We start from the raw sequence: 23,750 nt of genomic DNA on the forward strand, positions 1-23,750 counted from the left end.
TAGATTTTCACAGAAAAAGTAAATATATTCAAATTCTTTAAAACATTTTGTTGCCTGAATTCATTGACCCTGTTCAGATGACACACTAAGGGCATGAGGTGATATCCCGGGGATTGCCCCAGGATCATCCCTGTGCGTCCACATGATGCACAGGGGAACCCGGGGGCAGGGAAGGATGCTCCCTCCCTCTCCCGGGGATAATGGGCACCACTTTTATCCCAACTTTTCCTGCAGTCTTGGGATTGTCCTGAGACTGCGGGACAGGTGGGCACCCATCCCAGTTAAGTCCCGGCTCCTCATGAGTAAACACAAGGAACCGGGCACCTGGGAACTGGGGTGGGGTGGGGGAGCGGGAGGTGTTTTTTTTAAAAAAAAAAACACTTTTCGCTGGAGCGCTTCTGCACTCATTTCCATTACAAAAACAAAATGGTGGGTGCGACGTCCTCTTCCTTCTGGGACATCACACGCTATGTGTAGACTGAGGGGGAGGAGCTCATGATCAGCATATGGTGAGATCCTCCCCCTCCCCCCCCTGGTCTAGACATGCCCTAAGCCTCAGTGGTTAAGCATTTGAGCTAAACATTATGGCTTAGCATGTCGTGTGAACCATTCTTAACCATTGTGGCTACATAACCATAGTTTAAACACCTATACTAACCATTTACTGCAAAAGGTTAGCAGCCTAACCATGGCTTAGCATGTTGACTGAACAGGCCCATTGTGTGTGTACCCATGCCCATGTAACCTTAAGGAAGAAGTATATTCTGTTTCCCTGGACCTATCCAAATATTTTGGGTATTCTCTGAGCCATTGAGATAAATATGGCTATTATGAATAAGTATTGCTTAGAAAAAATACTCCAAGAAAATATAGTAGATAAATTTTAAAGCTCTAAATGGCTCAGGGCTCAATAATTTGAAAGAATATTTCTTGTACCGTCCTGCCTATGTATCTTTGGAGAAGGCCCTGCTCCATGTACTAACAGTGGAAGAAGTACATTTATTTATTTATTTATTTATTTATTTATTACATTTTTATACCGCCCAATAGCCGAAGCTCTCTGGGTGGTTCACAAAAATTAATGCATCTACATAATGCATCTACAAAAGAGAGGATCTTTTCTGTAATTGCCCCCTCCCCAATAGTGGAATGCCAACCTGAGGGGAATAATATTGGTGCTGACTCTGTATTATTTTCCACCCCAAATTAAAATATTCCTGTTTATCCAGGCATTTTTAAGAGGTTGTTTAAATACTATGTAAATAGATGTATTGGGGTTTTTTATTTGCTGGCTTTATGGTTTTATGCCTCTGTTTAAGTTTTATAGTCATATTGTTTTTATAATTTTATGTAAAGTGCCATGGGATTGCCTTTGGTGCCGGTGTGGTATAGAACATTCTTTAAAAAATCTAGGACATCTAGGTAATTTAGGGCACCATGTGTTCGGCAGAGTCGCTTTAAAAAGACTGTATGCTGTTTCAACATGAAATGTGTCTATAGAAATCTAACCTATTTCCCCTACTGATCTCTGTAGTTTAACTGCATAATTGACCTTAGACTTAAATTATATTACTTTGATTAATTGTTGTATGCACTGGAGACATAGTTTTACATCCCTTCCCCACTTTTCTTTCGGTTCTTCCCGACACCCCAACATAAACACAGATGGCTTTATCCATATAGGTTTTTATTCAGACACAATGGGGTCTTCTAGGTAAACAGTAATCAATAAGTAATCAATCCAAATACATAAAAACTGATCCATAAAAAGACATTCCTGCAGAAGCTGTGTCAACACTTCACTAAGTTCCATCTCACTCAGTATGTCATCTCTTGAAATACAGCAGATGAAATTGCCATTGGGTCATTGCAAAGGATATTCAAAGCAGGAGGTATGAACTCAAAGTATGAACTCATTAAGACATGTGATTGTATTTCTCAGAGCTTAAAGAACATAGGTGGGGACATTAAAATACATGTAAATATATTTACACATATTTTCTATGGGCCAGCTCACATGATCAAACAACCCACCCTGCTTTATTTAGGCCAAGGTGGGCTGTGGTGTGAATGGGTGGACATTTTGAATATTTAAGCCGCAGTTTGTCGCGTCATCTGAACCTGAGCAGGAGGGGGCTCATACAGGGGATTGTTCTAGGGTTATGTGATGGTTGTTTAATCCTTGTACAACCCCATGACAAGCCACAGCCATGGCTTGAATATTTAAAAACTGCCTGGCATGCTTTGGCACACATCACAGACCACCGTGGCTTAAACAAGGCAGTGATTATGCAAACCAAGTCTATGGCCATAGCTAGACCTAAGGTTTAGCCCCAGATCGTCCAGGGGTCAAACCTGTTCATCTAGGTGACACACAGGGGATCCAGTGCTCAGGCAGGGGCGATCCCTGGATGATCCCAGGATAAACCTTAGGTCTAGCTGTGGCCTATGTTTAGCATTGAATTAATTCCCCATGGTTTCAATGTCCCAAGACACTATGCTTAGCATGTGTGGCAGCTCTGTGGACCGGAGTTCTTGCAATAGCATTTACTTGGAGAATTTCCTCATGATCTCTCTTTGTAAATTTAAACAACCTAGAGTTTGCAACCCAACAGCAAACCATGTTTTCTCTTTCTGAGTTGTTCGTGGTTCGCAAACATGGTTTGCGAATCTCTTCATTGGCTTCCAATTCACTACAGAATCCAATATAAACTTCTCCTGTTAACCTTCAAAGCTTTTCACGGTCTAGCTCCTTCCTATCTCTCCTCTCTCATCTCACACTATTGCCCCGCTCGTGCTCTTCGCTCCTCTGATGCCATGTTTCTCGCCTGCCCAAGGGCCTCTACTTCCCTTGCTCGGCTTCGTCCATTCTCTTCTGCTGCCCCTTACGCCTGGAACGCTCTTCCAGAACATTTGAGAACTACAAGTTCAACCGCAGCTTTTAAAGCTCAACTAAAAACTTTTCTTTTTCCTAAAGCTTTTAAAACTTGATGTTGTGCAGACTTCTACTGTTACTTTCTACTGTTAGTTTTACCCTACCCTGTGCCTGCTTACCCTACCCTGTACCTGTTTGCATTCTCTTCCCCTCCTTATTGTTTTACTATGATTTTATTAGATTGTAAGCCTATGCGGCAGGGTCTTGCTATTTACTGTTTTACTCTGTACAGCACCATGTACACTGATGGTGCTATATAAATAAATAATAATAATAATAATAATAATAATAATAATAATAATAATAATAATAATAATGTTAGCATGGCTTGGTTTGCACATCACAATAACCCAGAATTCAACAACCTACACCATGTGTTAGCTTTATGTGCACACCCAGCATTAGTCATCTCTGGAGTGTGTGGGGCTGCTGTCAGGCTTACCGCCAAAGAAAGTGCCACTGCCAGTACATAAATCACATTGACTACAGTATTTATGTGGAAATGCCAGTTAATACAAACCGTGTTTTACTGAGAGCTCAGCTTGAGTCTGAGCCCAGACGCTACTACATACTCCCCTCAGGTGGTCATGTGGAACTCGCAATATGGATGTCCATATTTATTTTCCCTCGGTTGTAATGATGCATAGTAGAAATTTATAAGATATATCAACATGCTTGTAATACTAGGGCATCATGACACTGGTCTTTAATCTCTGCTTTTTTGAAAATTGCATAATTAGTTTATTGGTTTTAGGACTTAGGAGTTTCCCCTAAATTTGACAAAAGACAGACCTGTGCTTTCATCTTCCTGTTGGAATCATGCTAGCTGATGTTTGGCTCCCTATATAATACATACAAATATGTGGATTTATAGTAATCAACGTACTGCCATATTAAGGTATGCCCTGATTGTGTGGTTCTGCTTTTTTCCTCCTCCTCCTCCTCCTCCTCCTCTTCCTCCACCACCACCACCACCACTACTACTACTACTACTACTACTTCTTCTTCTTCTTCTTCTTCTTCTTCTTCTTCTTCTTCTTCTTCAATATTTATTGAGTTTTAACTTTGTGTGGAATCATACAGATATGTTAAGAATAATGTAAAAACCAAGAAGAAGTAAATATTAGAGGGGCACAGGACAGCCGCTTTAATTAAAGTGAGTTACCAAAAAAGGGTTTCATCATTATAAGCCTCAGCGTTCTACTGCTTATAAAAATGACATCCAATGAGCAAATAACTTGAAAACTGGCATACATAATCTACCTGATGAGGCCTTCAATTGTGCCAAATTTAAAACTGATTCAATACATACTTCCACAGATACAGCAAGTTAAAAAGGGCTGAGAATTGACACATTTGTTCTTCTTCAAGTTCTTAATCTTACAAGTAACAAACAAGCATGGGTCAACTCACAGGAGGGTTCCTCTCACAATGCAATGAGGTTCAGATGCTTCATGAAGTAATACAGGACCAGAGCAGCATGGGACATCTTTGCTGTTCCAGGGTACCCTATCTTAGATTTGGGTCTGAAAGTATCAGTTAAATGTGGATGCATGGAGGGTAAGTTGTCAGCAAGCACAATTTAAGACATCAGCCAAAGGTTCCAATTGCCTGGCTTTGTAAAGCTTGAGCCAACAGTAGCCTTAACTCTGGTCTTAAACTGACAGATTTTTTGATAATTAAATGCACGTTAAAGGTAGTGATTCTTTTCTTTTTATTCTTTCTAGTCAGACTGTATTGACTGCACTGCAGATCTAACCTAGCAAGTAACATTTTAAATCATGGGATATGCTTAGACCATTACCTAGAATTTTGGGAGGAAACTTCTAATTATTATTATTATTATTATTATTATTATTATTAATTGCATTTTTATACCACCCAATAGCCAAAGCTCCCTGGGCGGTTCACAAAAACTAAAACAATTCAAAGTATAAAACAAACAGTATAAAAACATGTTATAAAATACACATTAAAACGGAATAATATAATAATTATAATATGCCCTTGCTTCCCTTCTCATTGTCTGTCTCATTCTGTTACTGTCTTCCACCCCACATTCTTAACCTTCTTGCCCTCTTTCTTCTTATCCTCTCTCATAAATAGCCAAAACCCGTTGATTAAATTTGAGTAGAAAGTAAATAAATAAATAAAAATGGATTGTACAGACTAGCTTAAAAACCTGATCATTGCAACATGTAAGGGGACATTCACTTGTAAAAAGGGATGGAGGAATTTGTAATTATTGATATTGACTGAAGTAGATAGTTTAGCAACATTCAAAAAAGTGAAGATGTGAGTGAATAACATTAAATGTTCTGGAGGGGATAAAAAGCACCACTTCAATTAGTGGTAGCTATGAAACTCCAAACTCCCTTGGATAACAATTATTATCTGTGTCTGCTTTACTAGTGTCTTACCTAGTTTTGGCACTAAAACAGCCTTGGTTTCTCCAAGGGATGACCTTTGCCAGAAAAACAACAGGGAGAATGTGTCCCTGCTAATTCCCCTGGAGCTCTCAGCAGTGTCCAATACCAACAGTGGCATTCATCTGGACTGTCTGTCTAGCTTGGAGACTGAACATAATGCATTCCAATGATTCTGTTCTTGCCTAGATGGCTGGTTCCAGAAAGTGGTGCTGGGAGGCTATTGCTCTGTCCTATGGTACTTGTGTATATAGGGTTCCTCACATCTGTGTTTTGTATCCCAGGCCGTTAACAACTGCATGAAACCATTTGTTGAGATCATGCAAAGATTGGATGCTATCAGTTGGCTGATGATACCCAGATCTATTTCCCCATTTTAACAAATTTCAGTGAGGTTCTATAAGTGCGAAATCAATAAGTACGAAATCAGTATCTAATATAACTTAACCAACTGGATGAGTGCCACCAGTCTGGCCAAGACAAGATGGAGGAGTCGCTGTTGTGTGGTTTGTCCATGAGAGACTATGCTCAACCTATTGTAGATAAATTGCCCTCCTAAACGTTGGATGCTCAAGTGACATCTATGGCAGACAGTACCATCCACCTGACTTACCTGGTACACCACATTCTACACCCTCTTGGAGAGATAGACTGGCTATGGTTATCCATGAACTGGTAACTTCCCATTTAGAATACAATTTTGTAATGTGCATAGACCTGTCTTTGAACATTTCTCAGAAAGTGCCATTTCTCCAAAATGCGGTAACTTGATTGTTGACTGGAATTGGCTGTATGGAACATATCTTCCCAGTTCTTAAACAACTGCACTGGGTGGTAATCTGTTTCCAAGCACAATTCAAAGTGTACCCTAACCTTTAAAGCTCTACATAGCTTGCAACCTAGCTACCATAAATCTCCAGAGGCCCTCATCTAGGTGGCCCTGCCTTCAGAGATGAGAGAGGTGGCAACCAGGGGAGGACCTTCTCAGTTGTGGCACCCCCATCTATGGAATGCTCTTTCCCCAGAGGGACTCACCTGTCAACAAACCTTATGTCTTTTTGATGAAAAGCATTTTAATGCTGGATTGTGGCACCGTATAGTTCTTTGTGATAGCTACTAGTCATAATGGCTGTATAGTTTCTCCAGAATTGGAGGAATTATGCCCCTGAATACCAATTGCTGGGGAACATGAGCAAGATGATAGTATTTTGCTCATGTCCTGTTTGTGGATTTCCCAAATACATCTTCTTGGCCACTGTAGGAACAGAATACTGCCCTGGAAAGGGCTTTGATCTGATCCACTAGGCATTTTCTTACGTTCTTATAATCTTCGTGGTAGACCATTACTTCTTAGTTTGAAGATGAAAAGAGGGAAGGCTATTATGAACCTCTGAGATTTGGAAGTGAATACTTCAAATTACTCAAAACAATAATCTATTTGATTTTTGCTACAGTATGCTCTACAAGGGTCTGCCTTTGAGGACTCTCTGGAAATTACAGCTAATTGTTGTTCCCATCTCTTGTGACATATAAAGCCCTTAATGGTCTGAACTCAGCGTCTTTTCAAGAGCACCTTCACCCATATGAATCCTACAGTTCACTGAGATCTGTATTGGAATTTGACACTAAATCCCACAAGATCCAATTGGCACAGACAATTGTAGTCTGTACTAGGGACTACTCTGTTGCGGATTCTACCCTGCAGGTGTTCAAGATGCAGGTCAGATTTTTTTTGAAAAAAGATATATCAAGAATACAGGCTTCAGGCCTTTTTCCTCTGTCACTGTTTCCTCCTGCCTGAGGCAAAAATGATAGTGTAATGGATTCTAGGACAGAGTCATAGACATGAAGCTTCTAGCTACCTTTTGTAATTTTGAAATTGGTTTTCTATTTTCCCCAGTAATTTTACATAACAGCTTCCTGTAGTTATACCCAGTAGGATTCTCTGGCTGATAAATTCCAATAGCAGATCCTGTGGTGGTTTTTATTAAGCAAATGTCTCCTTTTATCATTAACATTAATTACCATTTCCACAAATGGTGTGGGAAGGTGGCTGTGAGCATGCTGTCAGAACTGGTGTTCTCAAGAAGCAAGTTTAAGCATTATCATCACTCCTGTTACGTTTGAAATGAAATCTCGGTTTGGCCCATCATGGGTTGGTACAGACATTTGAAATGCCCCCATGTGGTGGGACACCCATGAATGCTGCGAAGGACATAGGCCACAGCTAGACCTAAGGTTTATCCTGGGATCATCCATGGTTCGCCCCTGCCTCAGCACTGGATCCTCTGTGTGTCACCTAGATGAACAGGTTTGACCCCTGGATGATCCAGGGATAAACCTTAGGTCTAGCTATGGCCATAATGTCTAACCCAGCAGGTTCATTGTCCACTTCCACCCAAAAATTGAAAAATTGAACCACTGTACTTGCCACCATAAAGTAAGTGGGCCTTCTGTGGACCTGCTGTATCAAATGTTACTTCCTCCACATGACTTTGAAAATAAGCTATGGTTATCCCGAACACAATTAGGCAAATAAGTTACTGTGCATAGTTTATTTTCCACACCTCCCTCTACTGTCCTCCCACTTAGGCAGGATGGTACCCCAAATCCAGGCATCCCCTGCACCGCTGCTCTGCTACCTGCATCTGTCCAATTGGCCTGTCTCGCGCTAGGGGCGTATTCTTCTGTCTCCTGCCTCTGCGAGCTCCACGCCATTATCAGTGTGCTGCCAATGGTTAGCTGCTTTTCCTCTCCCCCCACCAACCAGCCCTGATTCTCAAAGTGTTCCTTCCCGCTTCCGACCCCTCCTCCCACCACCACCGCCTGCTTCCCAGACAGGTCTTAAAGCCCTGTCTGCTTGCATCCCCACCTCTCCTCGCACCACCACAGTGGTCTTTAGCGCAGCCATCCATAGAACTAGAATTTTCTCTCAGGCCTTAACTAGACCTAAGGTTTATCCCAGGATCGTCCCAGGGTCATCCCTGCCTGCTCCCGGGATATCCTGTGTGTCATTTACATGAACAGGGATGACCCCGGGACAATCCCGGGATAAACCTTAGGTCTAGCTAAGGCCTCAGTGTCCAACAACTCTGATTAGAGAATTCAAGCCATACTTTGCTTTGGTGCAAAAGAGCAGGCCAGGCTGTTTTTCTTTTAAGCAGTTGGCAATCTACGCTTTCCCCCTGCCCCCCCCCCCCACCAAAAAGTTCTCATAGACAGCTCCTCATAGTAGGGATACACCTGGTGCACAATGACAAAGACATGCCAGCAAATCTACCTTTGTACCAAAAAGGGGGGAGTGGCTCTAAAGCCTTGGAAGTTTGCAGGAGCGGAACAAAACTTCATATGTAGCTTCCCCTAGTAGGGAGGCACCCAATGCACCACCAAATCCTGCATGTTCGAAATGGGAGTGGGGACTGTAACTCCATGGAACTTTGCAGGACTGGAGCCAAAACTTACACACAGGTATCCATCCCTCGTCAGGTTGCACCCAATGTGTGGTGAAAACCTAGGGTGACCATATGAAAAGGAGGACAGGGCTCCTGTGTCTTTAACAGTTGTATTAAAAAGGGAATTTCAGCAGGTGTCATTTGTATATATGGGGAACCTGGTGAAATTCCCTCTTCATCACAACAGTTAAAGCTGCAGGAGCTATACTAGAGTGACCAGTATAAAGGGCAGGGCACCTGCAGCTTTAACTGGTGTGATGAAGAGGAAGTTTCACCAGATTCTCCATATATACAAATGACACCTGAAATTCCCTTTTCAATACAACTGTTAAAGATACAGGAGCCCTGTCCTCCTTTTCATATGGTCACCCTAGAAAACCCAGTGTGGCTTCCACCGCCTGACCAAAAAGCGTTTGACCTGTAGGGAGTTTGTAGAGCATACTACTGGGTGAGTGGTTAGGGTGGAGTTGGGTGGCAAGCACAATCTGTTGCTAGGCAGATCACAGAAATAGAGGAGCAGCGGGTTTGACCACTCTTGCCAAGCGACCGTGCAGGCGATCTTTAAACCACTCTTTAAGCCAGTGGTTCCCAAAGTGGGTGGTATTGCCCCCTTGCGGGCAGTGGGATTGTATAGGGGGGGCGTTAAGAGGCAAAGGGACGGCAGGGGGGCGCTGGCAGGGGGCGCTAACAGGCAAAGGGGCGGCAGGGGGGCGCTCAAGGTGGTCTCTCCAGAAGGTCCTAAAACCCAGGGACCGAGCAGGAAAGAGCAGCAAATTCAGCTGCTCTCCCCACACCGCTCCTGCTCAGGAAGGACTTTCTCACTCACGCAGCCGCTCTCTCCTCCTATCTCAAGCCCACAGCAGCCCCACCAGAAGTAGGGGGTAGGGGAAGCGCCCACAGGAGGCAGCAGAGCAGGAAACAGCAGTGAATTCAGCTGCTCTGCCCACTCTTCTCCTGCCTAGGAGGGCCCAGGGCTTCTTTCCTGCTGGAGCCACCGCCGCCTGCTCGCTCGCACGTTCCCTTGGCCAGAGCTGCTTCCTCCTACAAGCTGCCCTGGCAGACCTCTCGCGATAGTTGCTGCACAAGGCGGGAGCAGCAGCCATGTGGCTGAGAGGAAGGAGCACGTGGAGGATGGTGGGCGGCAGAGCAGCTGCCAAAAACAGCAGTCAGCCGGCAGGCTGGGTGGGGAGCAGGACTGCTTGTGCTGCTGCAAGGTATCACCAGGCTCCCTTCCCCTGTAAGGAGTTGCAGATTGGGGCCATCTCCCCTCTGAGCTGCTGCCCTCCTGTCCTAATCAGCCCGGCAGCTATTGTGAGGCTTGGGGGGAGGGGGGGTTGGAGAGAGGGGGGGGCTTGGATGGAGGGGGGTTGGGGAGAGAGAGAGAGAGAGAGAGAGAGAGAGAGATGCTGTGTGTCTGTGTGTGTGCTCCCACCCCCCAAAAAATCTGGACAACAACAGGATTGGGATTGAAAAGAAAAGGGGGAGGGAGAGAGAATTGCAATTCCCCAGGTCCTTCCTGGCTAAAGAAGATTCAGCAGCACCTTTTTCCAGAATGCTTGCTGAAACCATTCCTATCCGCCCTTGCTTATTTCAGGGTGTCCAACCCCCTTTTTTCAAGCGTTCTTTTGGTAAACATGGTATGTGTGTATCTTGTGTCATCATAAAAACAGAGCTGAAACACAATCCTAAGTATGTCTACTCAGAAGTAAGCCCCACTGAGATCAATAGAACTTACTCTGAGGGAAATGTGCATAGGATTCAGCCTGAAAACGAAGAGAGGGTGAAGAAAAGACAGAAGAAAATGAATTGTAGAAATAAAATAGCAAGGTAACTGTGGGATATTTAACCATATTGAAAGACAATAAGTTCAGTAAAATTAGTGCCCCTCTACTTCAGTCCCAGCCAGATTTTCCATATGAAAATTCTGTACCAGGTGGCAGATAATTATTTTTAAATTTTAATTAAAATACATTATCTTTTCCTATAACAAAATGGTGTTTACTCCTAAGTAAGTGTATTTCACTGAAGAAGGAAATCCTATTTGATTCCTGTATTCATGCTAGTGTGACATGATAAGTTAAAGGCACAATTTTATGCATGTTTAGACAGAAAAAAGTCCTTCAACTCCTAGAATCCCCTCTAAATGGAAAGCACCCACCCCAGGCTTGCTGAGGGAGGGAGGGAAAAGAGAGCAAATGCCTCTGTTTGCAGCCAGCATGGCGGGGCACACCAATTGGATTTTGAATAAAGTATTCAATTAATTGTTACTGTTTTGAATTTTATTGTTATTATCTTCCTTGGTGGGTTGTTGAAAACCACTATTCTGAATAATGATTTTTATAATGTAGGGTAGGGGGGCACTGGGCATGAGTTTGTGGAACCAAAGGGGCGGTGACCTGAAAAAGTTTGGGAACCACTGATTTAAATGAACCTCCCTGCAAGCCATGGCTTATCAGGCTGTCTTATTTTGACTAAAACTGGGGGAAACTGCTCACAGATGACACGATAACTGTATCTATTGCTTTTAAATTATATATTTAATATATTTAAATTATATATTTTTTAACTTTGATCATGGTTTAATTTGTTTTTAACTGTGTATATTTATTGTTTTATACGGAATGTTTTTATCTGTATGCCTCCCTGAGATCTTAGTGATATAGGGCGGGATATAAATATTTTAAATAAATAAATAAATAAACCATCATGGGTTATTCAGAAAAATAAACTATCATGGCTTATCGTGACATGCAAACCCAGTCTATGAGTTCCTTCTGCATAGGCAGGAACAGCTGGTGGGACCGAACAAAGTTCCATAACACAAGATTAAAAAGTAAAGCTTTAACAAGAATTGATCTGCTTATAAAATGTTAACATAACACCTTGATAGGATAATACTTTTATTAGGACTTACCAAAAAGTTACAAAATAGTCAGCAGGCTTTGTGTGATTCTTCTTCAGGTTTGATGTTATGTAGCAAGGAAAGAAAAGGGAGTGGGGTAGTATGGCAGAAAGGCCCAGCATGGGCCAGTGTATAATTTCAGAAATGTAGAAAATGTCATTTTAGAATGAAAATGGACATTTTTCTTTCATGACACACGGGATGGGATTGTGGCATGTGTGTGGAAGACCCCCAAAGAATGTTGCCTGAGTTTTGTTGCTCTTTCTGCTTTAAAATGTATTCTGAGGTTATGTAATAGGAAGTAAAATAATTGAAATACATTAGAAGTGTCTCTCTTTCTGGCATTCAGTGTATTTCTTTTTTCTTTTTCTTTGAAAGATTTTTTCTTCACTTGTTGGTTTTGCTATATCCCACTTGTTTCATGTGACAACAAACCCCAGCATTCAGCACCTAGAGATGCCCATTGCCTCAGTAAGATAGTTGAGATGTATTCCAATAATTTGTATAGACCAGATCACTTCTTACGTGGGTCTTGCTGAAGGAAAGACTAGTCTTATAAAATCATCTAAGGAAGTTACTGTGGGATTTCAAAGCGTTCAGAGCGTTCAAAGTGTCATCCTGTTTCACTCTCTTTAAGGTTTGTATATGTTGGAACCATGTTACTGCATTTTAGCTCAAATGGACGCTTTTAAAATAGCTCCTGACGTAGCACCCAAAGGACACCATAGCTTATTTTCCTCTAATACAGATCTGACACAGGTCTGCTGTTATTTCCGTATCATCTCTAATTATCTGTTTGCTCTCCAGAGAACACTGACCCATTTCAGTTCAGAATAATTAGCCTTTCAGACACCATTGTAATTCCATTAAATAGATATAAATGTCCAAGGTGACACTTTGTTGTTTAGACCTGAAAAAATATGTGTTGCTTGTGTTGGCTTGGGTTGGATATCACTGAATATTATCAATATATAATTTCAGTGCTTACAAGCTTGGGTTGCTGTCACTTTTAATTGCTGATATCTTCTCCCAAATGACATCTGTTTGTCAAAGTATCACTTTGGGGGCAGCCATGATTATGAATGGAGCATGAATCTTTGGGCCTAATTTTCCATTTTGCTTGTGCAAAATGCAGCAGCCAGATTGATAACTGGAACAAGGAGGTTTGAACATACAGCACCGATTCTGGCCTGCTTGCATTGGCTGCCTATACGTTTCCGAGCCCAATTCAAGGTGGTGGTTTTAACCTATAAAGCTCTACATGGCTTGGGACCACAATACCTGATGGAATGCCTCTCCCGACATGAACCTACCCCTACACTGCGCTCAACATCTAAGGTCCTCCTCCAGGTGCCTACTCCGAGGGAAGCTCGGAGGATGGCAACAAGGGAGAGGGCCTTTTCAGTGGTGGCCCCCAATTATGAAATGATCTCCCCAATGAGGCTCACCTGGCGCTAAGTTTGTTTGTTTTTAACGGACCCCAGGACTGTTGTTTTTAAATGGATACCATTGTTTTTATACTGTTATTTTTATGATTTGATGGTTTTAAATTTTGTATACTTTTTAATGTTCACTGTTTTTAACTTTTGTAAACCGCGCAGAGAACGTTGGCTATGGAGCGGTATATAAATATAATAAATAAATAAATATAAATAAATATAAATAAATATAAATAAATAAGACGTGTGCAACAGGCACACTTTAAGGCCGCCTTTAAACCTGTTAGAATAGTGTGAATGGATTGAAGCTGAAGGAGTATGCTATCATTTAAGTTTAAAACATCTTCATGAGAATGGATCATAAAATCATAGAATAGTAAAGTTGGATTCTAACAGGTGGCTGTGCGGCTGAGGAAAATGAAACTCTTGACCTATTGCAAATGTAGAACAGTAGACGAAATACATTTTTAAATGCTAAAATGAATATAATTTTGTCAGTGCTTTAAATTACACATTTACCATGTTCCATCTGTTTTACTAGCCATTCTGATACATTAGTTTAGGAAATGGTTCACCGTGGAGTTGCTTACCACTTTCACAATGATATGTGGATTGTGGCATGTTGCTGGACAGGTGAAGTGGCTTGTTGCTGATTTGCTCTCTCCATTAAAAGAGTTGAGAGTCAGGGGACTTTATGCACGGTAAGTACGGTACTACAAGAAAGAACTGCTCTCAGGGGTGATTTAGCATTGAGATGAATCGGTACGATAAAGTACTAAAAACTCAAGTCAAGGTTGAATATTGAAAATTCATGGCATAAAGAGTGTGACAGATTAATTCTTCGTGTGTAAGTTTTAATTAAACATTTAATATGTCAGAAAAATTTTGCCTGCTGCTTTGAGAACTTTCCAGTTATCCTTGGTAGGCCTGATTTTAGGATAAACTTCTAGTTTAAATTAGTTGTACTTTGCTAAACTTAAAGCTCAAGTCTTTCTATAATGTGCCTAAGATAAGGAACTTTGAAAGCTTTGTATTTTTCTTTGAAACATGTCAAATTCATACTGCATCATAAATGTCATGTTTTTATTCAGTATAAATTCCAGTACATTGAAAAGCCATTTGTGTTTATAGACGATAAAGCAGTTGCTCAAGAAGTTATTTTAAACTGTTCTGTGGTAATGTTATTCTTTGTATTTCTGATTTATTGATGCCGGAAAACTTTTTTTCTCTTTGAAATGTAGGGTTTTGAGTTATTTCTAGATCTACTGTTTCTTGCTTTTATAAGTATATATATATTTATCTGTATAATATGTATTAGGTTTGTGATTTCTTTGACTATCAACGTTGAGCCAGTCTTGCCAACAAAGACTATGAAGCGTTTCCTATTTCTCTACTTTCCTTGTTTTAATTTTTATTTTTAAAGAATCGATTAAAAAAAAACTCTTAATGGGAATCCTGGCACTGTCTGTCTTCTCTGTTCTGCAGAAATGTTGAAGGAGTTGAACCAGCAGCGCAGAGCGAAAGAGTTTACAGACCTGAAAATTATTGTTGAAGGCAAAGAGTTTGAAGTCCACCAAAATGTTCTAGCTTCCTGCAGCTTGTATTTCAAGGACCTGATTAAAAGGTTTGCCTTCCTTCCAGCTGTGATCTGGTCTGTTCTTTTGTAGGGCGCATTTGTGTCGCTTTTTTTTCCTCCCCTCTCTTTCAGGTTTATGAAGATTTGACTCTCCTGTCACAGAGCCAGTAGCCATTCTTTCCACTTACTCTGAATGTATTTTTTTTAAACAAAAGACTCAGATCCATTTGTTACACTGAACTGTATGATTCCACATCTCACTAGTTGCACATTTTGGCTGAAGAGAAACGTTCTCTCATGGTGCATTTTAAAGTCAAATTCAAACAACTCATAAAACAATGCCGATCGCAAAACACAACCGTTAGATCAGTAGTTTAAAGGGATGACTCTAACTTTTCCTTCAGGTTGAAAAATAACCTTTATGCAAAGCACTTAAAGCTACTAACAAAGGTTAAGTTATGTAGCAGACAATTTAACCCTTTTGTCTGTGAAGTTTTCGACACTTGATTATTTTGGCTCTTGGAAGCCAAAGGGTGAATAGAGAAGAATACAAATATTAGAAGAGGCTTTTCTATTCATGTATTCAACTCATAACATTTTAACAGGAAGACACAGAATACGGGAAAGTCTAGATTTTTAAAAATCCTCAATTCTCTCTGCTTCATAGAATAAGTACTTTCCCCTCTCACTGAGCAAATACAAATTTAGTTTAGAGTAGAGGCGTGTGTGTGTGTGTGTGTGTGTGTGTGTGCACGCACACTACACGCACACACGCACACAGTTTTTCCCCTTTGGATCAAGTTTCCATCTTGGTAATTTTCTCCCTCCACCTCTAGCTATTTAATTCTCAACACTGTATGATGGTTTTCTACTTTCCCTTACATTGGGTTTTGTTTAAAATGTGTTTGCTTCATAGACTCAAGTATTTTATTTATTTATTTATTTATTTATTGCATTTCTATATCGCCCAATAGCCGAAGCTCTCTGGGCGGTTCACAAAATTAAGACAATTCAAAACAAAACAACAAGTAGAAGTGAATTGCTATTTTTACATGATCAGTAAGTCAGCATAGCAACAGGGCAGGGGGGGGGGAACCTACAAGAATAATATTCATATTTCTCTCAATCATCAGCAAATTAATGTGGCTGTTGATTTTTTGCCTTGCAGTATTTTCCTGAGCAAACTGAACATGGACTATTAAAAAAGAAAAGTTGGGGAGGAACAGGACAGAGCATTGTGCTTGCTTTCAAATTGTGCATTTAAATGTTGCCAACTAACACAATAGCTACTGCATTTTATTCCAGGGTGGCATGTTTGCTGGTATCTCCTTTTCCATGTGTAATGTGTTCTTGCTTAAACCTTGTTTTTCTAATTGTGGAGATATTACACTACCATCTTATAATTGCACTGACTGTCTTATCAATTATTCACAAAAAGTTGGCCTGCTCCTATGTTCCCCCTCTCCATAAATCTAATGATAGCGAGCTTTAGCTGCTCTCTGTCTCTGCTCTCCTGTCTGCTCATTATCACTTACTAGTTAAGGCTACATTAGATGCTTCTCGCAGAGATGAGATATGTATTCTACAGGGAAGGCAAATCTTAGGCGCCGTTTATAGAAACCCAGCAATTGACTGGCCAGGCAGTGTCACTGTGCGTAGCTGAGAAGTCCCTTGCTAGCTCGTCAAGTCATCAGATAGTGCTGTCTGCTTCTGGAGAAAATCGGGCATGGTAATTATTTATCTTAGATAGTTGTCAGATGGAGGTGAACTGCAGCCTGATTACAACTTTAATAACGCAATCGTGGTATATTTTACGTCAAATAAGTGAGACCCTCCTAAGTGACCTTCTCTTTGTTCTTTTTGTTATGATTTATTTATTTATTTATTTATTTAAGGATTTTTATGCCGCCATTCAGCCAAAAAAGGCTCTCATGGCGGCTTACAAAAGTATTTCTTGACAGTCCCTGCCCACAGGCTTACAATCTAAAAGACATGACACAAAAGGAAAGGGGATTGGGAGGGAGGAGGGGGAGGAGGAGGGGGAAAAGGAAAGCAAACTCAGGCACTACAATCTTAGTTGGAAAGTTCAGCAGTTACAGGTGACAGCAGGAGGGAGGGGGCTCTCAGCTGGAGCTGGACCCAGGCACGGTGGAGAGGTGCCTGGCTGCTGCTTCCTCCCTCTCTGGTGGCCTCTGCAGTTACAGTTGGTAGCAGGAGGGAGGGGGCTCTCAGCTGGAGCTGGAGCCAGGCACGGTGGAGAAGTGCCTGGTTGCTGCTTCCTCCCTCACTGGTGGCCTCTGCAGAGACAGTTGGTAGCAGGAGGGAGGGGGCTCTCAGCTGGAGCTGGACCCAGGCACGGTGGAGAAGTGCCTGGCTGCTGCTTCCTCCCTCACTGATGATCTTACTGCTTTAAACTTTGGTAAGCCACAAGAACGTTTTAACAGAATGGTGAGCTATAAATGTTTTAAATAGACTGTACAATACATAAACAAACAAGCAAACAATAGAATGACACTATAATAAAGGCCTGTAGGGCTCCATATTTATTGTATATAAGTGAGGAACTAAACCAGGAGCAGTGGCTACCTGAGATCCTTTTAAGCGGAAATGCCATGGTTTGAAGATAGGACCGACCATCTGTATTCAAACCATGTGCTCTCTCACTGATCTATGACCTCTCCCAGATATATGTATGGTTGAGGGTGAATGCATGTGCTTACAGATACAGTTTTTCACCATTCTACTTAGGATTGGCATATGGTCATTCAGAAACTCATATTTCTGATCATTTGTCATTGTTGTATGTATATGCATGGTCCTTTCTACACCTAAGGATTATCCCAGGAAAATGGAGAGATCATTCCTGCCTGCTCCCGGGATTCCCTGTGTGTCATTTCAATGCACAGGGATGATCACAGGACGATCACGGGGGGAAAGGCAAGTGTAGAAACGGCCCAGGTCTGACTAGCAGCCGAAGTCACAAACAGATCAGAACCAAAGTTAGATTACCAGTATGGCCAGCTGTAACAAGAGGAATAAAGTAGAAGAGTACACTGTGAAAGGAAGAGGCTTGCACATATATGACAGGCTACATTCATGCTACATGTAAATATGTGTGCATATTTGCATCCTGTGCACGTTTAGGCCAAAAAAAAAAAAAAGTCCTACAGCTCCAACATAGCTGAGGAATGGATTTGTAGGACTTTTTTATTTTATTTTATTTTATTTTATTTTATTTATTACATTTCTATACCGCCCAATAGCCGGAGCTCTCTGGGCGGTTCACAAAAATTAATGCATAGGATTAAAATGCATAGGATTGCTCCTTAAGCACCTGCCATTTTGAAAATGCAAACCATATCAGGAGAGGGTGTTTTAGAGCACAGGGGCAATTAGGGGTAGCGGGTGGGAGAGGGGTGGGTATACTTAACTCTTTCCCTTCCCACCATTTCAGTGTTGGAAATTGCAGCCCGCAGCAATCTGCTCTGCCCCCCATCCTGTGTGTGTTAGGATAAAATACTTCTTTAACACTTTGGGAGGAAAAGATGCTTGGGAATGGTTTTGAGAGGGCAAATAGTGTGGGGAGAAAAGGGTTAAGCATCCACTGCTATCACTTCAACAGTTGGTTTTAGGCTAGAACAGTAGCAGCTGCTGCTGCTGCTACCTGCCTTGGGATTTTTATGAAGAGTTGGAGATAGAGAGAGAGGGGGGACTTTTTCAGAAGACACTTTAAACCACGGCTTTAACCGTGGAGAGAGAGAGAGGGAGGGAGGGAGAGAAATAAGTCAATTATACCAGCAAACACAGGCTCCCAAATATATGCTTACTAATGAAAAAGTATAGGTAGGAAAAGCATGTTTTGGAGAGAATATTAGGCAGGAGGAGATTTTAATCCTTCCCATTTAACTCCTCCCTATGTCTGTTTTTATCCAGTCAGGCTTGGTTCTGGATTGGTGCCAAGCTGGGAAGCTGGATGGAACAAAATGGTTTGGGGGAAGTAGTGGGTGGAGTTAAGCACTGCTCTCACACCCGAGACTTCTCACTTGAAAGTGCCATCTCTGGCACGTGCGCAGGCTCAAGAATTCACCATTTGCTGACACAGCATGTAGCTCCACTCAGTGCCATGCAAACGATCGTACTATTTTAAATACATACAAACAGGTGCTCAAACACTTCTTTTCAGGTGGACCTATAACTTTCCTGCTTCTTTTCATGTTGATGTAATTGAATCTGGCCTAACCATCCCACTTCCCTTCTTCTCCCACTTCAGACTCTGCAAATGAATAATAGTACAGGCGAGGCCTTAGACTCAGCCATTCATGAATATAGACCTTCCAAAAGCGTCATTTCTAGATTATCATTAATATGAGGAAAGGCCTTGAAGAAGACTTGTGTCAGTCTTCACTAAATTCGAGCAAGACGAATTTAGACGAGCCTTCCACAATCTGGTGCCATTCCCATAATCCCCCAGCCAGTTGAGACTGAGATAGGAAACAAAGTCACCTTCATAATATTAATCTAATGAAAAGGTCTAATATTTTATCAGAATAATAGTTAAGTTTCTTCTAACATTTTGCCTACAGTTATTTCACATGAGGTATGCATGAGTGTTTACTGATTCAGACTTAGACCAATGAGTTACTACATGCACATACATGTAATTGCTGTATACAGAAGCATAGAGTTGAAGTACTTTCTTCTGAAAACTTTGGTAGAAAGTAATGTGAATCTAAAATGAGTCTCAGGCTTCAAATGTCAGTGCTATGGTTGGTGGTTTTGCTTATTGGCTTCTTCTCAAACTCTCAAGGACTTTCCCCTCATACATTTGGCAAGTTTACTCAAGTTTCACATCCAGCTCAGGTCCTTGAATGTCTACAATTTCATAGTAATGGAATGTCTGTTTCCAAGCCTCTTTTTTTTTTACTGTTGTTTGCACTGTTATTAGCATTTTATTTCAGTGTTAAGCTACATGGACGCATCCACATTCTTTGTGACAAAAAACTCTGGGCTACATCCAATGTTGCATGAGCAAACTGCTGTTCACACTACGGTCCTTTCCTGTTTTCTTCTCCCCTTGCAGCCCCCTGTACGCACACACCAATCTGCCCCAGAGGGTCCCTAAAACTTCAGGAGCAGATTGGGGGAGAGTGTGACTCTGCTCCAGTAGTGGTGTCAGTTGATGGACACCAAGACATTGGCCTGGCTCAGATAACATGCTAAACCATGTTGCTTAACCACAAAATGGTTAATGAATTGCATTAAGGTCAATGCATTCCGTTAACCATTTTGTGGTTAAGCAGCATGGTTTAGCGTGTTGTCTGAACCAGGCCACTGGAACAAATCAGTTTTTAAAAAAAAGCAAGGTAGCATTCTCAGTCTCTTTCCTGTTTCAGTTCTCCTATTAATTATGGCCCTGTGGCCTAATGTAAGAGTGCATATATATATGTTGCATAAATCCAAAGAGATTAGAAGTTAATGAGTTTGGGGCAAAATAGATTTTGTAGAAGGGCACATTTGCAGTTCTGGGGAAAATGCCTAAAATCTACTAGAATCTGCTAGGTATATAAAATCATGCTGCTTATCAGTAGGGCTTCCTTTAACCCTAATCGGATCTGTGAAAACAGATCAAGTATTCACTGGGAAATAAGAAATAAACAGGCATTGGGAAGGTCCTTCCATTAACCCATTCAAAAAGGGAAGAGAAATTAAATTATATGATGTCCATTGATGACCCAAGGCACTCTCTGCAGCCAGAGGAAAATTGTCAACAATATCTGTTAAACCAGTTATAAAACCTAGAGGATGATTTGATGGCTAGATGGAAAGAACAAAGTGTACTATTCCTTTTTCAGCTGGGAAGAGGTGCGAAGAATGCTTGGGGTGCCTTTTCTTTTACCCAAGTCGATGAAATACTAGTCTGGAAAATAATTCTACACTCTTATAGGTGGCTTCTTTTTTGCGGGACTTATACTCTGTTTTGTTTAACAGTGGCACGTATCCCACCTTAACGTTTTAGCTGGCTGTTAGGTTTGATGTTGCACAGCTGCCAGATTTCTGGAAAACATGTTTTCACAGAGTACAACTTCATGGGATTCTTTATAAAAGGCATTGAGAGTTCCAAAAGTGTTTAACTCTTTCTGTGTAGAGAAAATGGACAGAATAAAAGGCGATCTGTCTTTTTATTAGTAAGTAGACGACTTTTCAGTATACGACCGTGAAAGCATTAGTAGGATGTAGGTTTTTGAATCTAACTTCGATTAAACTCTGCAACTGTAAAAGTGTTCAGTGCTGGTGGTAACTGAAAATCATGACCCCAGTTCAAAGTGTCAAGGGTGCTATAATGCTTTGGTTTGATCCCCCTTCTTATTAAAGTGAACAGAGAAGTCCTTACATGACCAAATGCTCTGTGGACATTCAAGAGCTCCTGTACATAAAAGGAGTGTCCAATTCTAGACACATCTGTGTATAGCTCTTGATTCAGTTGAAGCTTTTTTTACCATTAGCAACAAAATTGTCAGTTTTAACTTTGGACAGTGAAAATATTTAATTTAATATCTTCACAAATAGCATCACATACTGAGATGGTGTCATATTTATTTTAATTGGTTACATTATAAATCCAGTCAGTTAAAAACAAACCAGTTAATGGAGTATAATAACTTTTTAATTGGTTGACATTCCTGGCAGCAATTTGTCAGTTTTATACCAGATATTTACTCTGAAGTGCCAAAGGGGATAATATTAACCTGTAAACCGGACAAAATCCGGCAAATCAAAGTAGACAGGACCATTCTCAAAACTCTCTGCCCACTGATAAACATCCGTTTCATGAATGCTATAGCTGTGGATACAGAATGAGCATTGCTCACCCTCCTTAGGAACTTTATTGCTTACTGTTAGGACTTTCACTTACTCAAGATGGAACTGCAAATCTTGTCCAAGAAATGACAGATCAATCACTGGTCTTGCTTTTGCACTGGTTAGACAACAGTGAGCCACACTGCTGTCACACAGTGGTTTGCAAGGTGATTTGCACAACATAGCTATATTTACTCACATCTCACAACTTTTGTGTACTTCGGGAACTTGATAGATAAGGGCAAAGGGAAACAGTTATCAGAATGAGGGATACTTAGATCTAAATAGGTATGGAGCAAAAGCAGCACAATACAACTCAAATACAATATTCCAACGTTTTTGCCTGGAATCACTTGAAATGTCTTCAGAAGTATGTTGCGTTTGAAGCGGAAGATAATTGGGGATCTTAGGCTCCATGGCTTTATTTGTTGTAGGGCTCAGGCATGGCTTCTCCATGTACACCCCTTTAATTTGAGAGTTTGTAAGCCTTTCAATGTACTCTTTAAGTTGTCAGGTTTCTAGTCTTCCAGTTTTTCATCTCCAGCAGCTTATATCTATTCCTTATCTCACTTTGGACCATTGCACTGTCTTTGTTATTCTCGGTTCACTGGCTTCCTCTTCCTTGGCACATCCCCTTCAAAGGTGTCTTTTTATTTAGAAGTGCTTACTTCCTCTTTCCTTTTCTCTCTTGAAACTTTCTATGGCCCTCCTCAATCTCTTTGTTCCAGTAGCATTGCATTGTTCTTTATACAGAGGTCATTTTTGCTCTTATCAACCTGCCTCTAACCTTTCTCTCATGCAGTCCTAGAACTTTCCACTGTCCTGCTTCTCTCCAAAACATCATCTTAGCTCTTTGTGCTTCCCTCTTCTCTCAGGTCAACTTCCATTTCATTATTATTTGGGTTTTAGGCTGTAAGCCTGCAGATAAAACATACATATATGTTTGATTTTATGCACCTGTACAGGTGTAGGAACTATATAAAAATACTATTGGTATTTTTATTATTTCTGAAGAAAAAGTGGGTTAGACCAGAGGCTCTTCAAGCTGCAATGGAAACGAGAGGTCAGTGGCATACAAGAGACTAGCAGTTGGATCTGCAGGATGGGACTATCAGGTAGATCCTACAAAAAGAGAAAATTCTCATGGCGGAGCTCCTTCATAACAAGATTGGGAACACTAGATCCAATTTAGGAGAGTATCATTAATAACTCTCAGAGAACTTTCCATTACACTAAAGGCCTTGCTAGACCTGTTGGATAAGCCGACAGGGAGGAGGGGCGACGGCGCACTAGAGGTAGCGTGTGCCGTCGCTGGCTTCTAGACGGACGGGGCAACGGGAAGCCCCGTAGTGTTGGCCTTTTTTTTTTTTTTTAAGGGGCCATGTGCGCCGGCGAGCCGCTGGACAAGGTAAGTGTTTTTTTTTAAAAAAAAATTAAGCCCCCCCACTCCCCCTGCCCCTGATCCCCCCCACAATTCCTGACCCCCCCCGCCCACTCAGCCGTCCTCCCCCCATCCCCTATGCCCTGTCCCCAGCTGTCCTTCCCTCGCCCCCATCTGCCATCCCTGGCTGTCGTTCCCTCGCCCCCATCCCCAGCTGTCCTTCCCTCGCCCCCATCCGCCATCCCTGGCTGTCCTTCCCTCGCCCCCATCCCCTGTCCCCAGCTGTCCTTCCCTCGCCCCATCCGCCATCCCCAGCTGTCCTTCCCTCGCCCCTGTCCCCGGCTGTCCTTCCCTCGCCCCCCCCTCTCCTGCCGGGTCCGGCCTTCCCCCCCGCCCCTCTCCCCCCCCCCGTGATCGCCCCCTGGCCCGATGGGCACAGCGCTCGTATGAGCGCTGTGCCCAGTCCGTGGCTATTCCCAGCTACTCGCGAGTAAACGAGCAGCCGCAAAAAGCCACGGACCCTGCTAGACGTTTCGCAGCCCCGGGGCTGCGAAAAAGCTGGGCCATAAGTGAATTCGCTTATGCCGGCTTAAGGCAGGTTTCAGTGCGGCCTGACCCCGGATTCCCCTGTGCGTCATCTGGATGCACAGGAGGGAAACCGGGCCTCACACCGCGCTAACGCCTGGTCTAGCAAGGCCCTAAGTGCTGAACAATTCTTCACTCACTTATCCTCCCAAGAATCCAGGACCATATATCCCAGGCAACCAAGTGACTTGACTAA

General features: G+C 42.0%; 1 protein-coding gene across 1 annotated transcript in view; it reads left to right on the top strand.

Moving 5' to 3' along the window:
• The window catches only part of KLHL29 (kelch like family member 29), a 373,733-nt gene that overhangs the window by 267,451 nt on the left and 82,532 nt on the right, over window positions 1–23,750 (top strand). Inside the window, exon 5 of the mRNA XM_063125224.1 lies at window positions 14,640–14,778. Coding sequence (XP_062981294.1) covers window positions 14,640–14,778 — 139 coding nt within the window. The remainder of the gene's footprint in view (window positions 1–14,639; window positions 14,779–23,750) is intronic.

Source organism: Elgaria multicarinata, chromosome 4, assembly GCF_023053635.1.
Source record: "Elgaria multicarinata webbii isolate HBS135686 ecotype San Diego chromosome 4, rElgMul1.1.pri, whole genome shotgun sequence".
Taxonomy (NCBI): domain Eukaryota; kingdom Metazoa; phylum Chordata; class Lepidosauria; order Squamata; family Anguidae; genus Elgaria; species Elgaria multicarinata.